General features: G+C 37.8%; 2 protein-coding genes and 1 long non-coding RNA gene across 6 annotated transcripts; 1 reads left to right on the top strand and 2 right to left on the bottom strand.

Moving 5' to 3' along the window:
* Positions 1 to 503: 503 nt before the first annotated feature.
* LOC116255617 (uncharacterized) lies at positions 504 to 6,350 on the bottom strand. Of its 3 annotated transcripts, none has more exons than XR_004172909.2 (5): positions 5,736 to 6,350; positions 5,085 to 5,179; positions 4,826 to 4,896; positions 2,430 to 2,644; positions 504 to 747 (listed from the first exon to the last, which is right to left on the bottom strand). It is a non-coding gene; the product is annotated as an uncharacterized LOC116255617 (long non-coding RNA). The 3 variants fall into 3 exon arrangements; XR_004172910.2 differs by lacking the exon at positions 504 to 747 and having other exon boundaries at positions 2,105 to 2,644; positions 5,736 to 5,820; positions 5,999 to 6,350; XR_004172908.2 differs by lacking the exon at positions 504 to 747 and having other exon boundaries at positions 2,105 to 2,644; positions 5,736 to 6,348.
* A 1,110-nt stretch (positions 6,351 to 7,460) lies between these two features.
* LOC116255428 (small GTPase LIP1) lies at positions 7,461 to 12,663 on the top strand. Of its 2 annotated transcripts, XR_004172860.2 has the most exons (8): positions 7,461 to 7,995; positions 8,699 to 8,790; positions 8,874 to 9,015; positions 9,924 to 10,225; positions 11,018 to 11,071; positions 11,445 to 11,575; positions 11,835 to 12,134; positions 12,358 to 12,663. XR_004172860.2 is itself a non-coding variant. In XM_031631247.2 (7 exons), the coding sequence occupies exons 1-7, from the start codon at positions 7,908 to 7,910 to the stop codon at positions 12,028 to 12,030; spliced, it is 1,005 nt and encodes a 334-aa protein (XP_031487107.1). In that variant the 5' UTR covers positions 7,461 to 7,907; the 3' UTR covers positions 12,031 to 12,298. The 2 variants fall into 2 exon arrangements, 1 of the variants encoding a protein (XP_031487107.1); XM_031631247.2 differs by lacking the exon at positions 12,358 to 12,663 and having other exon boundaries at positions 11,835 to 12,298.
* A 618-nt stretch (positions 12,664 to 13,281) lies between these two features.
* Positions 13,282 to 15,768, bottom strand: LOC116255609 (uncharacterized). The gene is made up of 2 exons (XM_031631480.2): positions 15,231 to 15,768; positions 13,282 to 13,739 (listed from the first exon to the last, which is right to left on the bottom strand). The coding sequence occupies exons 1-2, from the start codon at positions 15,600 to 15,602 to the stop codon at positions 13,527 to 13,529; spliced, it is 585 nt and encodes a 194-aa protein (XP_031487340.1). The 5' UTR covers positions 15,603 to 15,768; the 3' UTR covers positions 13,282 to 13,526.
* Between the last annotated feature and the right edge of the window lie 814 nt (positions 15,769 to 16,582).

Raw genomic sequence — 16,582 nt, 5'->3', positions numbered from 1 at the left:
CTTGGTTTATTTACTACAGTGTTGCAGCATAAGTGTTCTTTTGTTTTTTGGGGTCAAAAGTATGATTTAGGAAAACACTGATGAAACCTTTTTCACAAAATTTCACTTACCTACTCTCTATCTGAGTTCTTAATAAGGGATCTTATCACATGATTGAATCAGATTGGTTGCGGAAAATACACATCCAAGAGAATCAGAACATATGCATCCCCTGAATAGCCAAGACAAGAGCAGTTTTTGGCTGTGACAGGCTAAGCTCACAAATTGCTATATAAATAATAGTTAACCTATGTAAGCTAAGATTACAATTATTGCCAACGTGACGTTACTTCCATATTTTTATGCCAGTGCCAGACAAAATGGTTATAGCCATTATATAATACCTTATGATAACTATGAAGATAAGCAAGCCTCCATGACCCTGAACTTATCTTTGGTCTTCAGTTCAGCACCGGGATAGGAAAAGAGTAAAAAAAAACAAAAGGACAAAGAAGAGAGACAGATGATATGGGCTTATGTTAATGTTTTTGTTATTTTGGTTTCAAGCATGGAGAAACTTAGATGGCAGATTTTAGAACGTTTTTAGGTTCAATAGATTATTATTTCAGTATCAAAATCCCTCACATGTTCCGACCAATATTTCTGTTCACTCGGTTGGTATCTGTACTGTCTCGTTTGCTCATTCTGATCTCTCTCGCTCTCCCCTCCCCCCACCCCTCGATCTCTTTGTCTCCTGCACATTTGCACCTGCTAGGCACAACAAGAATCAAATGGAATCCCTGACGCTGGAAAACATGACAAATAGGCATTTATTGACCGCACCAATGGAACTGTCAATCAAAGCAGCTGGGTGATTCATTCAGTGTCAAAATATACAGTCAAAACGGAACTTCATTTGTCACGATGGGATGATCATCATTGAATTGAACTTAACGACGATCACATTGCATCAGTAATTAGTGTCACTGGCCACCAACTTTCTTGATGGTAGGGCACCGTAAATGATTTTCTATCACCGACGCCTGGTCAGTGACACTGATGGTTTCTTGACAGTTGGGCACTGTCAGTGCTATTATGTCACTGGCGCCCCGTCATCGATGCTAATGGTGTTTAACCACGGCTAAACAATGTCATTGTATATTTCAATTCATTGACAACATACAAGTATCAATGAAACAATGAATGTGGTCCATTAACAAAAAACTAAGTATTAGAACACTCATGTTACAAAAAATGGGTACGTATACAAAATATATATATAAAAAAAGGAATTGACAAGGTGACCCCCTTCACAATCTCCTAGAATCAATCATGCAGCAAGTTGTTTCTCTTCTGCATTCGATACTGCTGTTTAACCACGGTCAAACAATGTCCTTGTACATCTCAATTCATTGACAAAATATGAGTATCAATGAAACAATACATCGGTCCATTAAGACAAAACTAGTAATTTTATTATCAAAGCTAATATGTTTTTACACGTTGTATCAGAACATTCATGTTACAAAACATAAGCACGTATACAAAATCAAAGTCATGAAAGCAGGGGCTCTTCACAATTTCCTAGGCTCAATTATGCAGCAAGTCGCTTTGCTCCCAACTAGTTTTTGTTTTCTTCTCTACGTTTTGCTTAATTATTCTGCAAAACAGGTCAGACCACAAAAAGATATTGCCGCAAGTTTAACAAAACTGGCAGCACTTACTTGGTTGTTCTTGCCGCAAGGCCAGAATACGCTTCCTAGGTTAATAAGGAAAAAATGGACCTTATTGTGATGAGAGTTCTTCTAGTAACCTTGAAGCAAAATGACTTGAGAAAAATGGATTAATTGGCCTCCACTTTTGAATAGTGTGCCCTTGCTGAAAGTCATAAAGCAAAGATGCAACTGGCAATTATTATTGTAGGAAACACAAAAAATTTCCTGTTACCATAGATACTCGATTCCTAAAGACTGAAGTTTATGTACATGTAAAAATTCTTATACTTAAGCACAAGCATCAGCATCTCCCCCCCCCCCCCCCCTCTCTCTCTCTCCACATATATATATATATATATATATATATATATATATATATATATATATATATATATATATATAAGCTTCAATGCAGCCCAGGTTCCTTTCATATCCTACCATGCACCACGCAGGCGGCAGGGATTCTACCTGTCTAACTATATAGAGAGCTGACGTTGGACACAAAATGCACAACAATAGTTCGACTTGGCTTTGCTGCAACAATAGTTCATGAGCTTTTCACATTAATAGCTTTATGAATCACGGTTTCATTCAGCACTTAGGCATTTGGAGCATCGAGCTTCTTGAAATTAATTCTTGTACGCATGGTTATGAACCACTGAAGAGGTCCGTGTTTGTGTGTGCATGCGTGTCTTAATTAATTTGAAGGATAACTTAGTGTTCAGTTAGCATCACCTTGTGCATAAAGTTCCCTGTAAGTTTTGATCAGTATAATTTTCACCTTCAATCAAATGAGGGATGAAAATATAAACTATTGCAACTTGATGTCCTTTTTCTCGTTCATTAAATAAGTTGCGTGGCTGAAACTTGTCCAATGTCACCATGAAATATAGACCTGATCGCTTCAAATCATATTGTTGTCCCCTTTTCCTGAATCGTGGTTCATGTTCCTGCAAAGCAACACAGCTAATCAGGCGGCATAGAAGTGGGTGAATTGATGATCCACTCTGATCTCTTAGACTTAAAGAATAAATAAGAATTGCTTTGGGATCATTATAACATCTCAAAAAACTCCTAAGCAAATGCGATAGATTGGCCAATTTTCACAATTCGCCGGTATAAGGATTTTGTGGACTAGTGTGCAAAGAAAAAAAGTAATATCAGGCTATCTTCAGGTACACTCCCCTCCACCCCCCAACCTCCCTTTCTAACAAAAGACTTCGTTAGATCTTTCACTCCTGTAATATATATATATATATATATATCCTGTAATATATATATATATATATATATATATATATATGTTAGGTGTACTAGATTACTAAAAACAAAAAAAAAATATCTGTCATTAAAAGTAGTCATCGGAGCACCGGCAAAATGATTTATGGTGCTCTTTGGCAACAGTTTATATTATTTTCAATATGGATTTCTAATTTTTAGCTATCCAATAACCTTGTGAATTCAGTCTATTTGAATTGTGTGTGTGTGTATATACACCTACACACAAGAGGATTTAAATATGTAGGAAGTCAAATATTATCAAATGACTAAAAATTTAAAATCCTTTGCTCAAAGAATTAAAACTAGAGCATTAGTGAAAGTATATGGAAGAATCACGGATATGTATACAAAATGAAAAGGTAGTCTTTAATATTTTCCATGGTGAGCGTTTACAATGAAAATGTTAAAAGAGCGACACTCAAATTGAGGGAGAAATAATGAAGGCATACCAGAATCTTGAGCTTTGCTTACGACTTTTACTGTCAACAAAGACTCCTTAGAGCAGTTGGCAATACAATTGCCTATAGCTCTAAAGGGGTGGTAAAATTCCAGTCGCCAAAGGATCTAAAATTTTTTGGAATGTACTAAAGATCTTTACCGGTGATTGTTATACGGTTGATTTTATTGCCTATGGGGGTGGGAAGAGAACGGGGTCTATTGCAGTGATTATTTTCACCGCTATAGCTTCATTCAATTTTTGTATAGCCTAGTGTCTACCGCCATAGCAACAACTCTCTGGTTCAAGGCTTCAAACCTTGATACACCAGGGCACGATAAACACCAAGTGAACGGCCGTCTAACTTTCACATCATCCTCAGCTCAGGAGTAAAAGAGGTAGCTGCTCATAAGGTCCAGGTGACAAATGATTGAAACCATGTATTTTCTCTGCATTTGACCATCTCAGTTCATTTAAAAAAGGATTTTGACCTGCATCCAACATGCAGACCAAACAAGTAACAGTGAGATGCATCTTCACTACCAAGCACAAGCCTTAGCTTTTATTCCCTATCAGAGCCTCTATAAGACGAAGTCTAATAAGTCATAGAAGATGAACCTTTTTTTCTTGGCAATCATGTGATTGTTATGCACTTATGCTACATGTCATATATTCTGGAGAAAATATCCTAGGACTTCCTGAAAATAACATCTGATAGTGTTTCAAAGTGTACTCAAAACTTTGGTTTTGTGTGGCTACATAAAATAGCACCCAAAGCATCTCCAACGTTCTTGAAGAAAATGTATTAAATTAGAATACAACACATTGAATTTTAGATTCTCCAATAGAACTATTAGATGCCAAAATATCAGACTTTCGCATTCTTTTGGTACATCTAAAATGGATTTGACGGAGCTAGTAAGATAGATAATGCCTCATAAGTGCTTCTGTGAAATTGAAGGGAGACACATTTAAAAATGCCAAGCGCTAATCACTCAATTGAATATTCAGTATCATACTGAAAATCCAGTGTTAACCAGAAATCCATAAAATGCCAAGTATGCACGAACAAGGCCAAGGAATATTCAGCTTCATATTCATAAACCTAAAAAATAATATTGTCATTCTGAAAGTAGAAAGAACGATTTCCCAACAGAGAAAAGGCAGCAGCATGCTTCTGAACAAGCTGTACATTAACCACCACATCGAACAGTGAAAGAACCATCTGTAACATGAAGTCTGGTTTACAGGTATAAACAAACATTCATTATGCATATGTTTAACAGTATCCAATTATGTAAAGGCTTTATTGGTAAAATATAACCCACTTTGAAACAAGTTTCCATGAGAGAGAGAGAGAGAGAGAGAGAGACTTTTTTATTAAACACTGATTAGAGAGGTAAAATGTACTCACAACTCCTGGTTGCAGTGGCCGGCTGTCATTAATAACTGAACAATCATGAATATCCATCCCAGGATAATGGCCTGTCTTAACCAAAGATATGTCAATCAAGGATGTATGCAATAATTTGACTTCTTCAATTTAAACTTCTCTTTATTTCTATCAAGCATGTTACAAGGTGTCACTATGATTCTTGCAGGTATAAAATTTTCATTTGAATCGACAAAATTAAGACACCATTATTTAGCATATCCTGGTAAGAATGGAGTACCTATTGATGTTGGATTCAGCAGGTTGTAAGAAGTTGAGGAGCTCGATGGTCTTTCAAAATTCCAAGCTCCTCAAAACTTTCTGAAGCATTTGAACCTGTGGACATAGAACAAACTTGAAACATTTGAAATTCTGCTTAACCGGTTAGATTTTCCAGATTTAACTCTCTCTCTCTCTCTCTCTCTCTCTCTCTCTCTCTCTCTCTCTACTCTCTCTGTCTCATACACAGGCAAATGAAGATATAAGCACATAGAATAGTAGATATTCAGCCGCTGTACAGAGGCTTCAACTTCATATTGTAATTGGTTTAGTGGATGGCAAAATGAGGAAGAAAGAAATAAATTGAGGACAGTGAAATGCCATCCCTGAGGACAGAGCTTTAGGAAGATGCAAGCTCCCTTAATTTCGTCTCCAAAATCCAGAACCAGAGCTTAACAGAACAGATTGTAAATAAAACCTACTTGCACACAAGAGGGAAAATCCCATAGATGTCTAAAATTGCAACCAAGAGTTGTTTCCATAGGTGCATCCAAACACTAGCAAAAACCCCAAAGGAAAAAATTTGCAAGAGGAAAGATATCATAAACAACATAAATGATTTTCGTAGATGTTTTCTAATGCTTCAATAGCAAGAAGACAGATAAAAACTCACCCAGAATCCAGCAGTTTGTCCACAGCATCTCCATTCGTTTGCCCGAATGCCTTTTCGATTAGAAAACACGAATACGTGATCCAGTCTGAAATTTCAAAGAAGAAACTCCTAAAAGCCAAGTTATGAGGGGCGGTACCCATAAATTACCAATCTCACAAAAAGAAAACCCTAGATGGCACACGCCATAGAAAAGCCAAAGAGGGATGCTGTGGCAAAAATCTAAATATAATGTAAATGCTAATAGAAGACTTGCTGCCACCAACTCGAGACGCATAGTTCTTCCATTGACAGCGGCGGTGCTCCTCAATCAGCAAGAACGGGAAGAGAATATGGCATCAGAGGTCGTTGCTGCCTTTCTTGAATCAACAACGCGAACCTTTCTTCATCTTCATCGACGCTGCAAGCAGAACAGCGTCACGGTGCAACGGAAAATGTTGCAGTGCCCCTATCTCGCTCAAGGAATTGCCGAAAACCTCAAGCGGCTAAGAGAGAGAGAGAGAGAGCGAGTTTTCCTTTTTGAGGGGAAAACTAGACGGGTTGTCCCGATGAATACACACAGGATTTGTTGTGCGGGAAAAATAATTATTTGGTGCGTAAATTTGTTGTGAACTTGGATGTCTCGTCACGGTAATCGAATGCGTTACACCATATATTTGCCATTCATCTATCATATTTCAAAGACATTATGTCGAAATAACATGCACCAAAATGACGCTCCTGCTTTTAGGTGGATCAAGGGAAAGGGTACCCCACATCACGTTGGGTAAGACGTCGAAGTTATGACCAACAATTATGGAGTTTCTCCATCCATCATAGAATCTTGCAAAGCATTTTAAAAAAAGATAATTATACTAATAAAAGTTAATTTTGTTTAAATAAACTGCAGAAGCATGAGATATCAGTTGGGTGGCGTAGATGCAAATTGGGAAGGTATCTAATAATTTGATTCCAAATCCCAACTTCACATGGTGCTCCGATATGAACTTTCAAGGCAACTTTTTTTTTACGGGATTTGAAGAGCATAGCATAGCTGGTCGACCAACTCCATTCTTGTGGATGTTGTTCATCCAAACTACAAACAGTGACATATACAATAAGCAAGTTAAAATGTATAAAATAGAACTACGAGACCTCCAAACAACCATAAACCTTGAAGATAGGGGAAACCAGAGTGGCTTCACCTCCTGCAAATCACCACTTACTGTTATAAATATTTAATCACTTGTTTTAATTATTTCCACGCATCATTTACTTATTTACTTTCAAAAGACGAATACTACAATATTTTTTATTGATTCACGAGTGATTCGAGTGAAATGGCAGTCCGACCAATTCGAGTCATTTTCAGATTTTTATAATACTAGTATAGTTATTTAGAGATGCAGGATTCAGATGTAAAACATGTGTATTTCAAGTTAAACTATTGAGTAAACATGGAATTGTTTGATGCAAATTCAGTTAGTGTCAGACATGAGTTCTAAATGAGAAGATGCTTAAAAGTATCAGGGGCCTGGTAAATTTGCTATTTGGTTTCTTTTTTAGATCCATATCCAAAACAGCATCACAATATGTGGATCCTCATGTTGGATTTCATTTCACGCATACCCGTGAATCCAATATCAGAATCGTATTTCAACTATTTCTCCCTTTTTCTTGGTTTCACCGTTTTGAGGCCCAATTTAGTGTTCCCATTTTGCCCAACTTATTGATCACGTTGTTTGGATTCACAATAGTAATTTGGTGGGAATTTGGCTGTTTTTGCTCCAAAAGGCTCAAATTTGTTGTTCCCTTGTTCATTCCCTTTCGTAGGAACGGACTCTTCATTCGTACCAATGGCTCTAACTTATTGCTTTTGAGTTTGGATGTGGGTACTGGCTAGAATTGCAAATGAATCCCCGATCCGCTGTAGCTTGTTACAAAGAAGTGCTGTTGAAGAAATATTTTTCATAATTTTGTAGTTCAGTGTGGAGATCTGCTGGTTTTTCTGGGGATCTGGACGATTCTTGGTAGTGTTGGATTTATCAATGGAGTTTAGATTTGTTAAAGGACCTGTTTGCTGTTCGTGGGATCTGTCCGAATAGCGGGGACATGATTTCTGGGGTTTTTTCTTGCGATTACTCTGGTGGGTGCACGAGATTCCATTGATAAGGAGGTAGAATTTTGTGCGGGAAGATGTTTTGGAGGGAAAGAGAAAGGGAGAAGGAGCAGAATGGAGTGTCTCCTTGTGGGCAGGTGCGGGTTCTCGTAGTTGGTGATTCAGGTAATTTTTTCGTTTCAGATCCTAACAGGCTTTCTTTCTTGCTTATTTCTATTGGCAATTGAATCTGGGAGTTCACCTTCATCCTAAGGAATTGTCGTTTGGTTATTTGGTGGTTTATTATTTTGGGAAGGCAGTTATTGGATCAACAGAGAGATTAGCTTTTCTTTGTTCGTAAAATTAGTCGTCATCGAAAATCTCATGACGTTAATAAGGATTTCTTTCTCTTTGTATTGTTAACTTAAATTTACGGGTGCGTCGTGCTTGCTTCTTTGTCCTAATGGAGTAATATATAGAAAATACCGTGAAGATACCGGAAAGTGACTTTGTTTTTCTGATTGGTAGCATCTGCATTTGCAAGTAAACTGTTTGACCTTGCCTACTTGGAAGCTGGAAAAGATCAAACGAAGTGTTAATAATTTTGAAAGATTTGAGTGGTGTTTGGTGATGGGCTTTGTGGATTACATGATACTATATTGTGTTTCTCCATTTTTTAGCAACTGTGTGCGAGATGATGTTCAAGCACACAGTGGAAGCGATATCAGCGTCTTAAACTGTAGTTTTAAGGAAAAATCTGATGAATTTACCATAGGATGCCTGCTTTTAAGGCGACATATTCGCGGATCTCTCTCTTTTCTTTTCTTTTCGTGACAGTACCCAATCTTTGTATCAACGAGTTATACGTCCTGTTCTATTCTTTTGGCAGGTGTTGGCAAAACTTCTCTTGTTCACCTAATAGCTAAAGGTTCTGCCATTTCTCGCCCTCGACAGACAGTTGGGTGTACAGTTGATGTTAAGGTGAATGTTTCTAATGAGCCGATGAACTTCCTTTCAGTTTTTGACTCTTCGCTGAGATGGTTTTCTTCTGCTTTCGTATCCAGCACATCACCTATGGAAGTTCTGCCAGCTCTTCCAGTAGTATGAATGGGGATTGTGGAAGGGATTTCTTTGTTGAACTGTGGGACGTTTCAGGACACGAACGATACAAAGACTGTCGTTCTCTTTTTTACACACAAATCAATGGTGAGAAATTGCTTATTCATACACTAATATCTTCTAACATATGCTAAAAATACTAGTCCTTTTTTACATATGCAACCATTTTTTAGCATATGATACAGCGGGAGCAGATACCTCATTCATCTATCTACTTCAAAAATTATTTCTTGATTCAAAACATTCTTTCATGTAAGTAAGTGCGGAACCCAGCTTTAATGAGACCAGTAAATGCAAGTATCAGTTTCACTTTCATATTTTTTCTTTTCTCTCTTATGGTTTTCCGAGTTTTGTTAGATCTACAACCTTAGAACTTTTTTTTTAGGGATTTCAGATGTAATTTCTGATGTCGTGTACTATCTTATTTTCAAGTGCTTATTTTTTTCCGTGTTTTAAGTCTGCTGGTCAAGGTTGCATGTGGAATAAATTAAGGTTTAGAGTATAAACTGGAAAGTTCAATGCTGAGTCAATGAGTTTTGATTCCACTACATATTCTCAGCTGTTCAAGAGTTCCAAAAGTAAGGCCAGCTGTCTCATCTGAAGATGGACCATGTATTTTCTCTGTTCTGTCAATTTAGTTAATTATATGACATGTATTGTATTTAAATTATGATGCACACCGTTCCTCAGAAGTATCTTTTCTGCGCTCTACCTGGTTCTCATATGGTCCTTACTGTGCCCTCGAGTGATGCGTCTCTTCTTTACTTACCTCATTAGTTTTTGCCTGTCTTTTTCCCTCCCTTGGCATTAGATCTTAACACTTGCAGGTGGACTGTTATCTCCTAGGATAAGAATGTCAGAAAAGAAACTAGAATGGAAATGCTAAATTGGTCAATGAAGTTATTATTTTGGAGTTATAATATACTTTTTTGTCTATGATTTAGATTTTTTGTATGCCAGTCAAAGACTAATTTTTCATGGATTTTCATGTGCAGGTGTAATATTTGTACATGACCTCTCACAGAGAAGGACCAAAGCAAGCTTGCAAAAGTGGGCTCTCGAAGTTGCCACAACAGGAACTTTTTCTGCTCCTCTTGGTTCTGGAGGACCAGGTGGTCTTCCCGTTCCTTATATTGTAATTGGCAACAAAGTTGATGTTGCTGGTGAAAGAACAAAGGGCAGCAGTGGCAATTTAGTTGATGTAGCTCGCCAGTGGGTTGAGAAACAAGGTTTGCTTCCATCAAGTGAGGAGATACCTCTGACAGAGAGCTTTCCTGGGAGCATTGGGCTTGTTGCTGTAAGTATCTTTCTTCTTGTTAAAGAATTTCACTTGTACTACTGGCCATAAGTGTCAAAGCCAAACATATTGAATGTGCTTATGTAAGAAAATGCACCATGATCTGATATTCATGGCTGCTGTGGATTCAACTACTGAAGAAGATAAGGTATCTCGGTGGATGGGAACAAACTCTGCAAGCTTTAGTATTTTATCATACTTGAAAAAAATACATAATACAATCTAATGCTGTCACATAGGCAGAGTTGACAAGTTCCAGATGTGATACAGAGATGGCTTGTTGAATTAGGACTTAGATTTAGTTCTGAACACTTCAGTACGTCAACTGTATACCTTTTTGGAACAATGCTTTTCACGTCCCCTTTTTTTTTTTCTTTTTTTCTTTTTTTTTTGTGGATCTGTTTTACCTTTGTCATCTATCTTGTTTGTTTAGTAGAGACTGGCTTGTGGTTATGTGTTGTCTTTTCAAGAGCTCCAAATCATGGCTGCTGTGTATGAGCATTTCATGATTTTTAAAATAATCAATGTCTTGCAGTTGCAAAAAATGCTTTAATTTGTGATTGAGTTTTGTCAGCACTTTTTACTCTTTAATTTTGCAACTTGTTCATGTCTTGCCAACTATATAACATGCATGCACATGGCTGCATTGTCAAATTTGACGAGGGATCATACTTTTGCATGTGACAGGATTTCTGCTTTAATTATTCTAGCAGCAACAAAAATTTAATTGACCTTCTGACCTCTTATGATGCCAGAAATGAATCTATGCTAAATTTTATCCTTTCTTTGCAGGCAGCAAAGGAAGCAAGATTTGACAAGGAAGCTGTGATCAAGTTCTTTCGCTTGGTATGTGTATTACCTTGTTGTTCTCTCTCCCTCTCTCTCTCTCTATATATATATATGTGTGTGTGTGTGTGTGTGTTTTGGATTATCATTTTTAATTCCTGAGGTCCAGTTTGCTTCTAATAATTGGGTTGAGGCTCACTCATATACTTAGATCCTAGATGAGTTGCATGACTTAAGAGTTAAGACTGAAGCAGTCTGGAATATTGCTCATTTTATGAGTTTAGGGGGGTCAAAACTAGTGCTTAAGGGACAAGATGCCATATTAGGATTGCATAAACTAAGAGTTTCTTGAGATTAAAGCTTATATATATATATATATATATAAAAAAAAAAATCTTAACTGTATCTGATTATGTTTTTCCCCGTCTCTCAGTTGATAAGGAGGAGATATTTTCCAGATGAGCTCCCCAAGCAGCCATCATGGTCAGTTGCACCAGCTCAAAAGCCAGTTCACCTATCCGGTGACAGCATTAGTGAAGACGAACCAGTATATATTCGTACAAGGTTCAATCCATGCTTGTTCTACAATCACATTCTCTAATGTTCTACCATAATGGTATTTATTTAAAATGTTACATGCTTAAAATTTTTGTTCCTGGGTCCGAAGAATTTGATCACATTTGGTGATGTGAGTTGATCAATGCACTATATTTTGCTGCTGAGTCATATTAGACGGTACAGAAGTTGAAAAACCAGAGTCCTTGATATCCAGCCCTGGTTTCAGGCGTTTTTATGCGGTTTCTGCTTGTCTTATTTGTTGCAGCTTGAGCAGCGAGGACTACAGGTTCAGCTCTGCCCTTCCTCCTCTTCCTGCTCAACGAAATCTCACTCCACCTCCAACATTGTATCCTCAGCAACCGATCTCCCTATCAGAAAATTTCAGCATCCCAAGATTTTCTATGCCTGGACTACCAGATGTCAGCAACATGAAATCAAAACGTGCAGATATTAATGTATGATAGTACAGAAGTTGCAACGGGAAGCAATACTACACATGCATGAAAGTTAGTGACAACTTCCGATTGTCATCTCAAATGAAGGGTTTCATCCCCGCAGTTTTATAGTAAGGATTCGTCCACTACATGTTATACGTTTCTTTATGTAAAGATCTGCATTTTAAGTGTTGCATATCTCAATTGATTGAGTTGGAAATTAAGTTTTCATATGTTATTCACTTCCATTCTTTTATGAAGAAAAAACTTCAGTTTTGTGTGGTTGGTTATTCAATTGCGTAATGCTAATGACTCAGCTTCATTTAAGGCATCCTTCATCGTTCCTTCATGCAGCCAACTCGCCTCTGCTTTGCACTGGAGCAGTATGATTCGTCTTCATGCAGGAAGGGGCAATCTCAGTTTTCATACTATCCACTCGGCCAGCCCACAAAACCATCAAACCCAGCTGTCTTATGTGAGACCTTGATTAAAAGTGATTGGTTCCTTTTGGACCATTTGATTTTGATTTTTCTTCTTGTCTTTGGTTTTTTTTTTTTTTTGAAAAACACATAGACGTGATCTAAATTGTTGTTATGGGAACACGGAATTTAATCCGACTATAATGAACTAAGTGGGGATTTGAAGTCTTTTAAAAATCAATGGGTAGTACGAACAATGTTTATGTTCAAGTGCTAAAATTTTCACGTTCATTTGGTCGAGAAGATACTTTGAGAGGTTATTCTGTACGAAAGAACCATTCTGAACACATAGATAAGATTGACGCCCAACATGCTTTGGAAGATGAAAACTAGCACCTGTAAGTAATATATATAAAGGGGTGTTTGATGAGGTGGGGAAGAGAAGCTTCTCAGGTGTGCTGTACTTCCTTGGAGAAGTTTATCTCCACATCGATTCCAGGAATCAAACATTGAAAATGCTTTTCTTAGAATTTTTCTTTTTTTACGTCGAAATCTACTTTATTCTTTTTTAATAATTTTTCGTCTCCACGAAAACTTCCATCTTTTCCTCTTCGTTACAATTACAACAGAAAATTTTTTTCTTCTTCGTTTCTTTTCCAGCCTATGAAACACCCCTCAAGAGATGGTCCGCCTATAATAATCATTTATGATAAGTAGCAATTTCAATTGGTACTAAACGGAAACGGCAAAGAAATTTTATCCTCCAAAATGAGCTCAATGTGAATCTTACTTCAAGAGCTTTGGCGATGAGACCTGCTTGAACCAATAATGTAACGACCAGATTCAAAATGGGCACGTCTACTAAGGAAAATGCAATTTTCAAGAAAGAGGAGAGAGAGAGACTTATTTTCACTGTTTCTCTGACTCCAAGAGTACTCATTTCTTTCATCAACTCATAAAGATCGAAGCCAGAAAACCTGCAACTCGCAGGACAGTACAGACTGAGAATTCAATGGCCTGGATTCAAAGACCCAAAGAAGGGGAGATGACACAGGGCCAGCGCCACATCAAGAGTAGATACAAACTGGATAACAGGTACGCCATTCACCAACCGTATCTTTTCAGAAACTGGCGAGTTCTCTTCCGCAGGCGAGTGAACACAATAACTATGCATGCAATAACCCATGGAGGGAACATCCTACCCATAAAATCTGAGTTTTTGATCCAAGCCGGCGTTTCCTTGACAAACACTGATATGAGAAGAGTGAGAAATGCGACTCCAAGAAGGATTTTCGATATTGGCTTGATCAGTGAGTCCTGTCAAATTGATTTTACAGTAAAAAAAAAAAAAACAGATCAGCTCGGCGTCTCTTGCCGTATAATGTCAGATTAGAACAAGCTCGTGACAATAACTATAGTCAAACAAATCGGTTTTTGTAGCCAATGTTTGGGTATAGGAATAAGTAGCCTGGTGTACCCAAGTTGGAATTTCATTTCATCACATCAAAATTTAACATGAAAAAAAAGTAAACAACAATAAAGACAACAGAATTTCAAGAAAGAATGCTAAATGAAAGGAATGGCAAAAGACAAACATGACTGAACATATGGCAGGAGCAGAAACTTGCAAGCTTGGGGTTTGCAAGGCACAAAAAGTTGACTCTGACGAGAGCAACACTGAAGATAACAATTCTTGCGAGAATTAGAGTAATGGGGTATGCCCTTGTGTTGGATGATTCTATGCCCGGGTTCTCTGTAAGTTCATGAAGCTGACACTATTTATTTCAAGAGTTCCCCTTGCTTTAAACCAGAAATTCTCCAATGGCACAACAGTCATAGCTGATGGTTATTGGCACAAAATACAACAGAAATCTTCAATTTGTAATGTTGTTCATATCAATTCTTATACTCTATTTCGACTAAGAAAGAGAAACAAAGAAAATGTCTGATAACTATGCTAACATGAAATTCAAACTTTACAAAATCATATGAAAACATAAGGTCATCACAGAAATGACAGCCAAGAAATTCTAACCTGGAAAAGATAAACGAGCAGCAGAAATGAAATGGAGAACTTGTACCGCTGAACATTTCCCACTCTGGATGCAAGTTACATGCTTTCCAAGTAAATGTAGAATTCTACTTAATGAATATAACCATGCCTTGGACTGAGTAATATTGTCCCATTGTAGGATTCCCTTTTGATTATAACTCAGTTGTCTCTGTTAAGTCGCTCCAGATATTACTGCGTTAAACCGCTCTATGCGCAAAATAGATAGCTTAAGTTTGTGTTTTCCTCATCTCATCTAATTATTTTTATACTCAATAAATGCAACAAATACATTAGAAATTAAGCAAGTCATAAGTTTCCGAGGAATATGGAAATATAGATCATAGACTAAACATCTCGCTCGGTTAGCCGCTCTTCACCCTATAGTATACATTCACAGAAACACGATGAATATCTTTAGGAATGGAAATTGGAAATCTATATCATAAGATTGACATTCGAGTGACAAAAATTTTGTTACAGAGACGTATTACATACCCCGATAAAACAAAGGAAGAAAGGAAAAAGAAGAAAACCAGCAAATAAATCAAACAAATGATCGAATGATTTAACTTTTCCTCTGCACTAATATGCTAGATCAAAACCGAAATGGCCTCAAAAACAAGTATCATAGAACTGAAAAAATTAGAGAAAGAACGAAGAAGGAGAAGATCAATCCAAATACCAAAGGTTCTCATCCAAAAGCCGAAGAAGAGAAGCGAAAGAACACCCATGTAAGAAATTAGCGAGAAGATTACCCGAGGTTCGCCGTCGACGTAGATTACCGCACCAGGCCTGTAAGGGAGGATCGATCGGCCATTTTTATGATTGAAACGGATGGGAACGCCGCGGCCGGAGCTGGGGTTGAAGGCGTAGATGGATTTGAACCCGTACTTGTCAAGGATATCCTGGACTTCGAGGCTGTCCTGACCCCACCCGCCGAGCTTCGACTTGAAAACATCGATGGGACCTTTACCTCCGCGGAAGAGGTGGACTTCGATCTCTGGGGACGAGGATCTATTCGAATTGACGTCCGGGACGTCGGTGGCAGCTTTGGGGACCGCGGATTGCGATTCGTCTGCCCCGCTCGGGTGGATTTCCCCCTCATCCTCTATCTCCTTCAATTCCATTCTCTCTCTCTCTCTCTCTCTCTCTCTCTCTCTCTCTCTCGCCTCTCCGTCGTCCGTCGTGGGAGTTACTGAAGCCCCGTGAGGTTCATGCTGGTTCGATTTTCCAAGGTCGCGTTTGGGAGCGGCAGCTGCTTTGTACTTTGGTAGTCCACAAAACAATGTGCAAGTTGATTTCTTTTTTCCATATTTGGGATTTCGGACAGAGGATGTCCGTCAAAACATTAGAATTCCGGTTATCATAGTCGGAAAATTTCACGTTATTAGAGTACTTTTCGTGGAAAAAATCTCAGAAACTAATGTTTTCTAAAATCGAAAAGAACTGGTATGTTAGTTTTCAAATTTTCGTAATGGAATTGAAATATTTTCAAGAAAATGCCGCTCCTAATGACCAGCTTAGGGCACGTCACAAGATATTCGGGATATTGCAAAACATTTTCCATATTCACTTTCTCTTTGGTTGTATTTGCTAATGCCAATGTTTGCTGAGAATTTTGTCTTTCATTAAGGGAAAACTTACAATCTGTGATGAGATACTGGGGAATCCCTCGATCATGACATCGATATAGGCAATTACGATCTGAAAGTCCAAGCAGATTTATCTGGATCAGTTCGGACCAATTGAATAGCATCGCATTGTCAAAATCCAACAGTCTTTTCCACCTAATCACTTCTACAAATTTAGGAGGTAGCTACCTGTTTGATTACCCTTCAAGGGATCTGAAGCCAAGGTTTCCGATTTTCATGTCCGCCGATTTAAGATGGTATCCTCCCATGATCGTAGATTTGAACATTTGATAACGTAAAATTATACATTTACAATTTTAGATCTTAGGACTGATTTAGTGGATTTCTCCCCATTTCTTCAAAGTCGGGCCAAATCAGATCCATGAATTTATGATCCTTGCAATTTTAACAGACATAGAATTCAGAGATTATAAGGGATTTTCCCATTCAATTATTTTATTACCTACCTCTGCCTG

The sequence above is a fragment of the Nymphaea colorata genome, chromosome 6 (genome assembly GCF_008831285.2).
Source record: "Nymphaea colorata isolate Beijing-Zhang1983 chromosome 6, ASM883128v2, whole genome shotgun sequence".
Lineage (NCBI taxonomy): Eukaryota > Viridiplantae > Streptophyta > Magnoliopsida > Nymphaeales > Nymphaeaceae > Nymphaea > Nymphaea colorata.
Note: the sequence above shows the minus strand (reverse complement) of the source record. Positions and strands in the feature narration are given on the sequence as shown.

What these genes read in the sequence shown, in the direction of transcription:
- LOC116255428 (XM_031631247.2), top strand. Translation starts at nt 7,908, where the DNA reads ATGTTTTGGAGGGAAAGAGAAAGGGAGAAGGAGCAGAATGGAGTGTCT. An exon ending in GGAGCATTGGGCTTGTTGCT is followed by an intron (nt 10,226 to 11,017) that starts GTAAGTATCTTT and finishes CTTTCTTTGCAG; the next exon opens with GCAGCAAAGGAAGCAAGATT. An exon ending in CCAGTATATATTCGTACAAG is followed by an intron (nt 11,576 to 11,834) that starts GTTCAATCCATG and finishes TATTTGTTGCAG; the next exon opens with CTTGAGCAGCGAGGACTACA.
- LOC116255609 (XM_031631480.2), bottom strand. Translation starts at nt 15,602, where the DNA reads ATGGAATTGAAGGAGATAGAGGATGAGGGGGAAATCCACCCGAGCGGG. An exon ending in ACGTCGACGGCGAACCTCGG is followed by an intron (nt 13,740 to 15,230) that starts GTAATCTTCTCG and finishes TCAATTTGACAG; the next exon opens with GACTCACTGATCAAGCCAAT.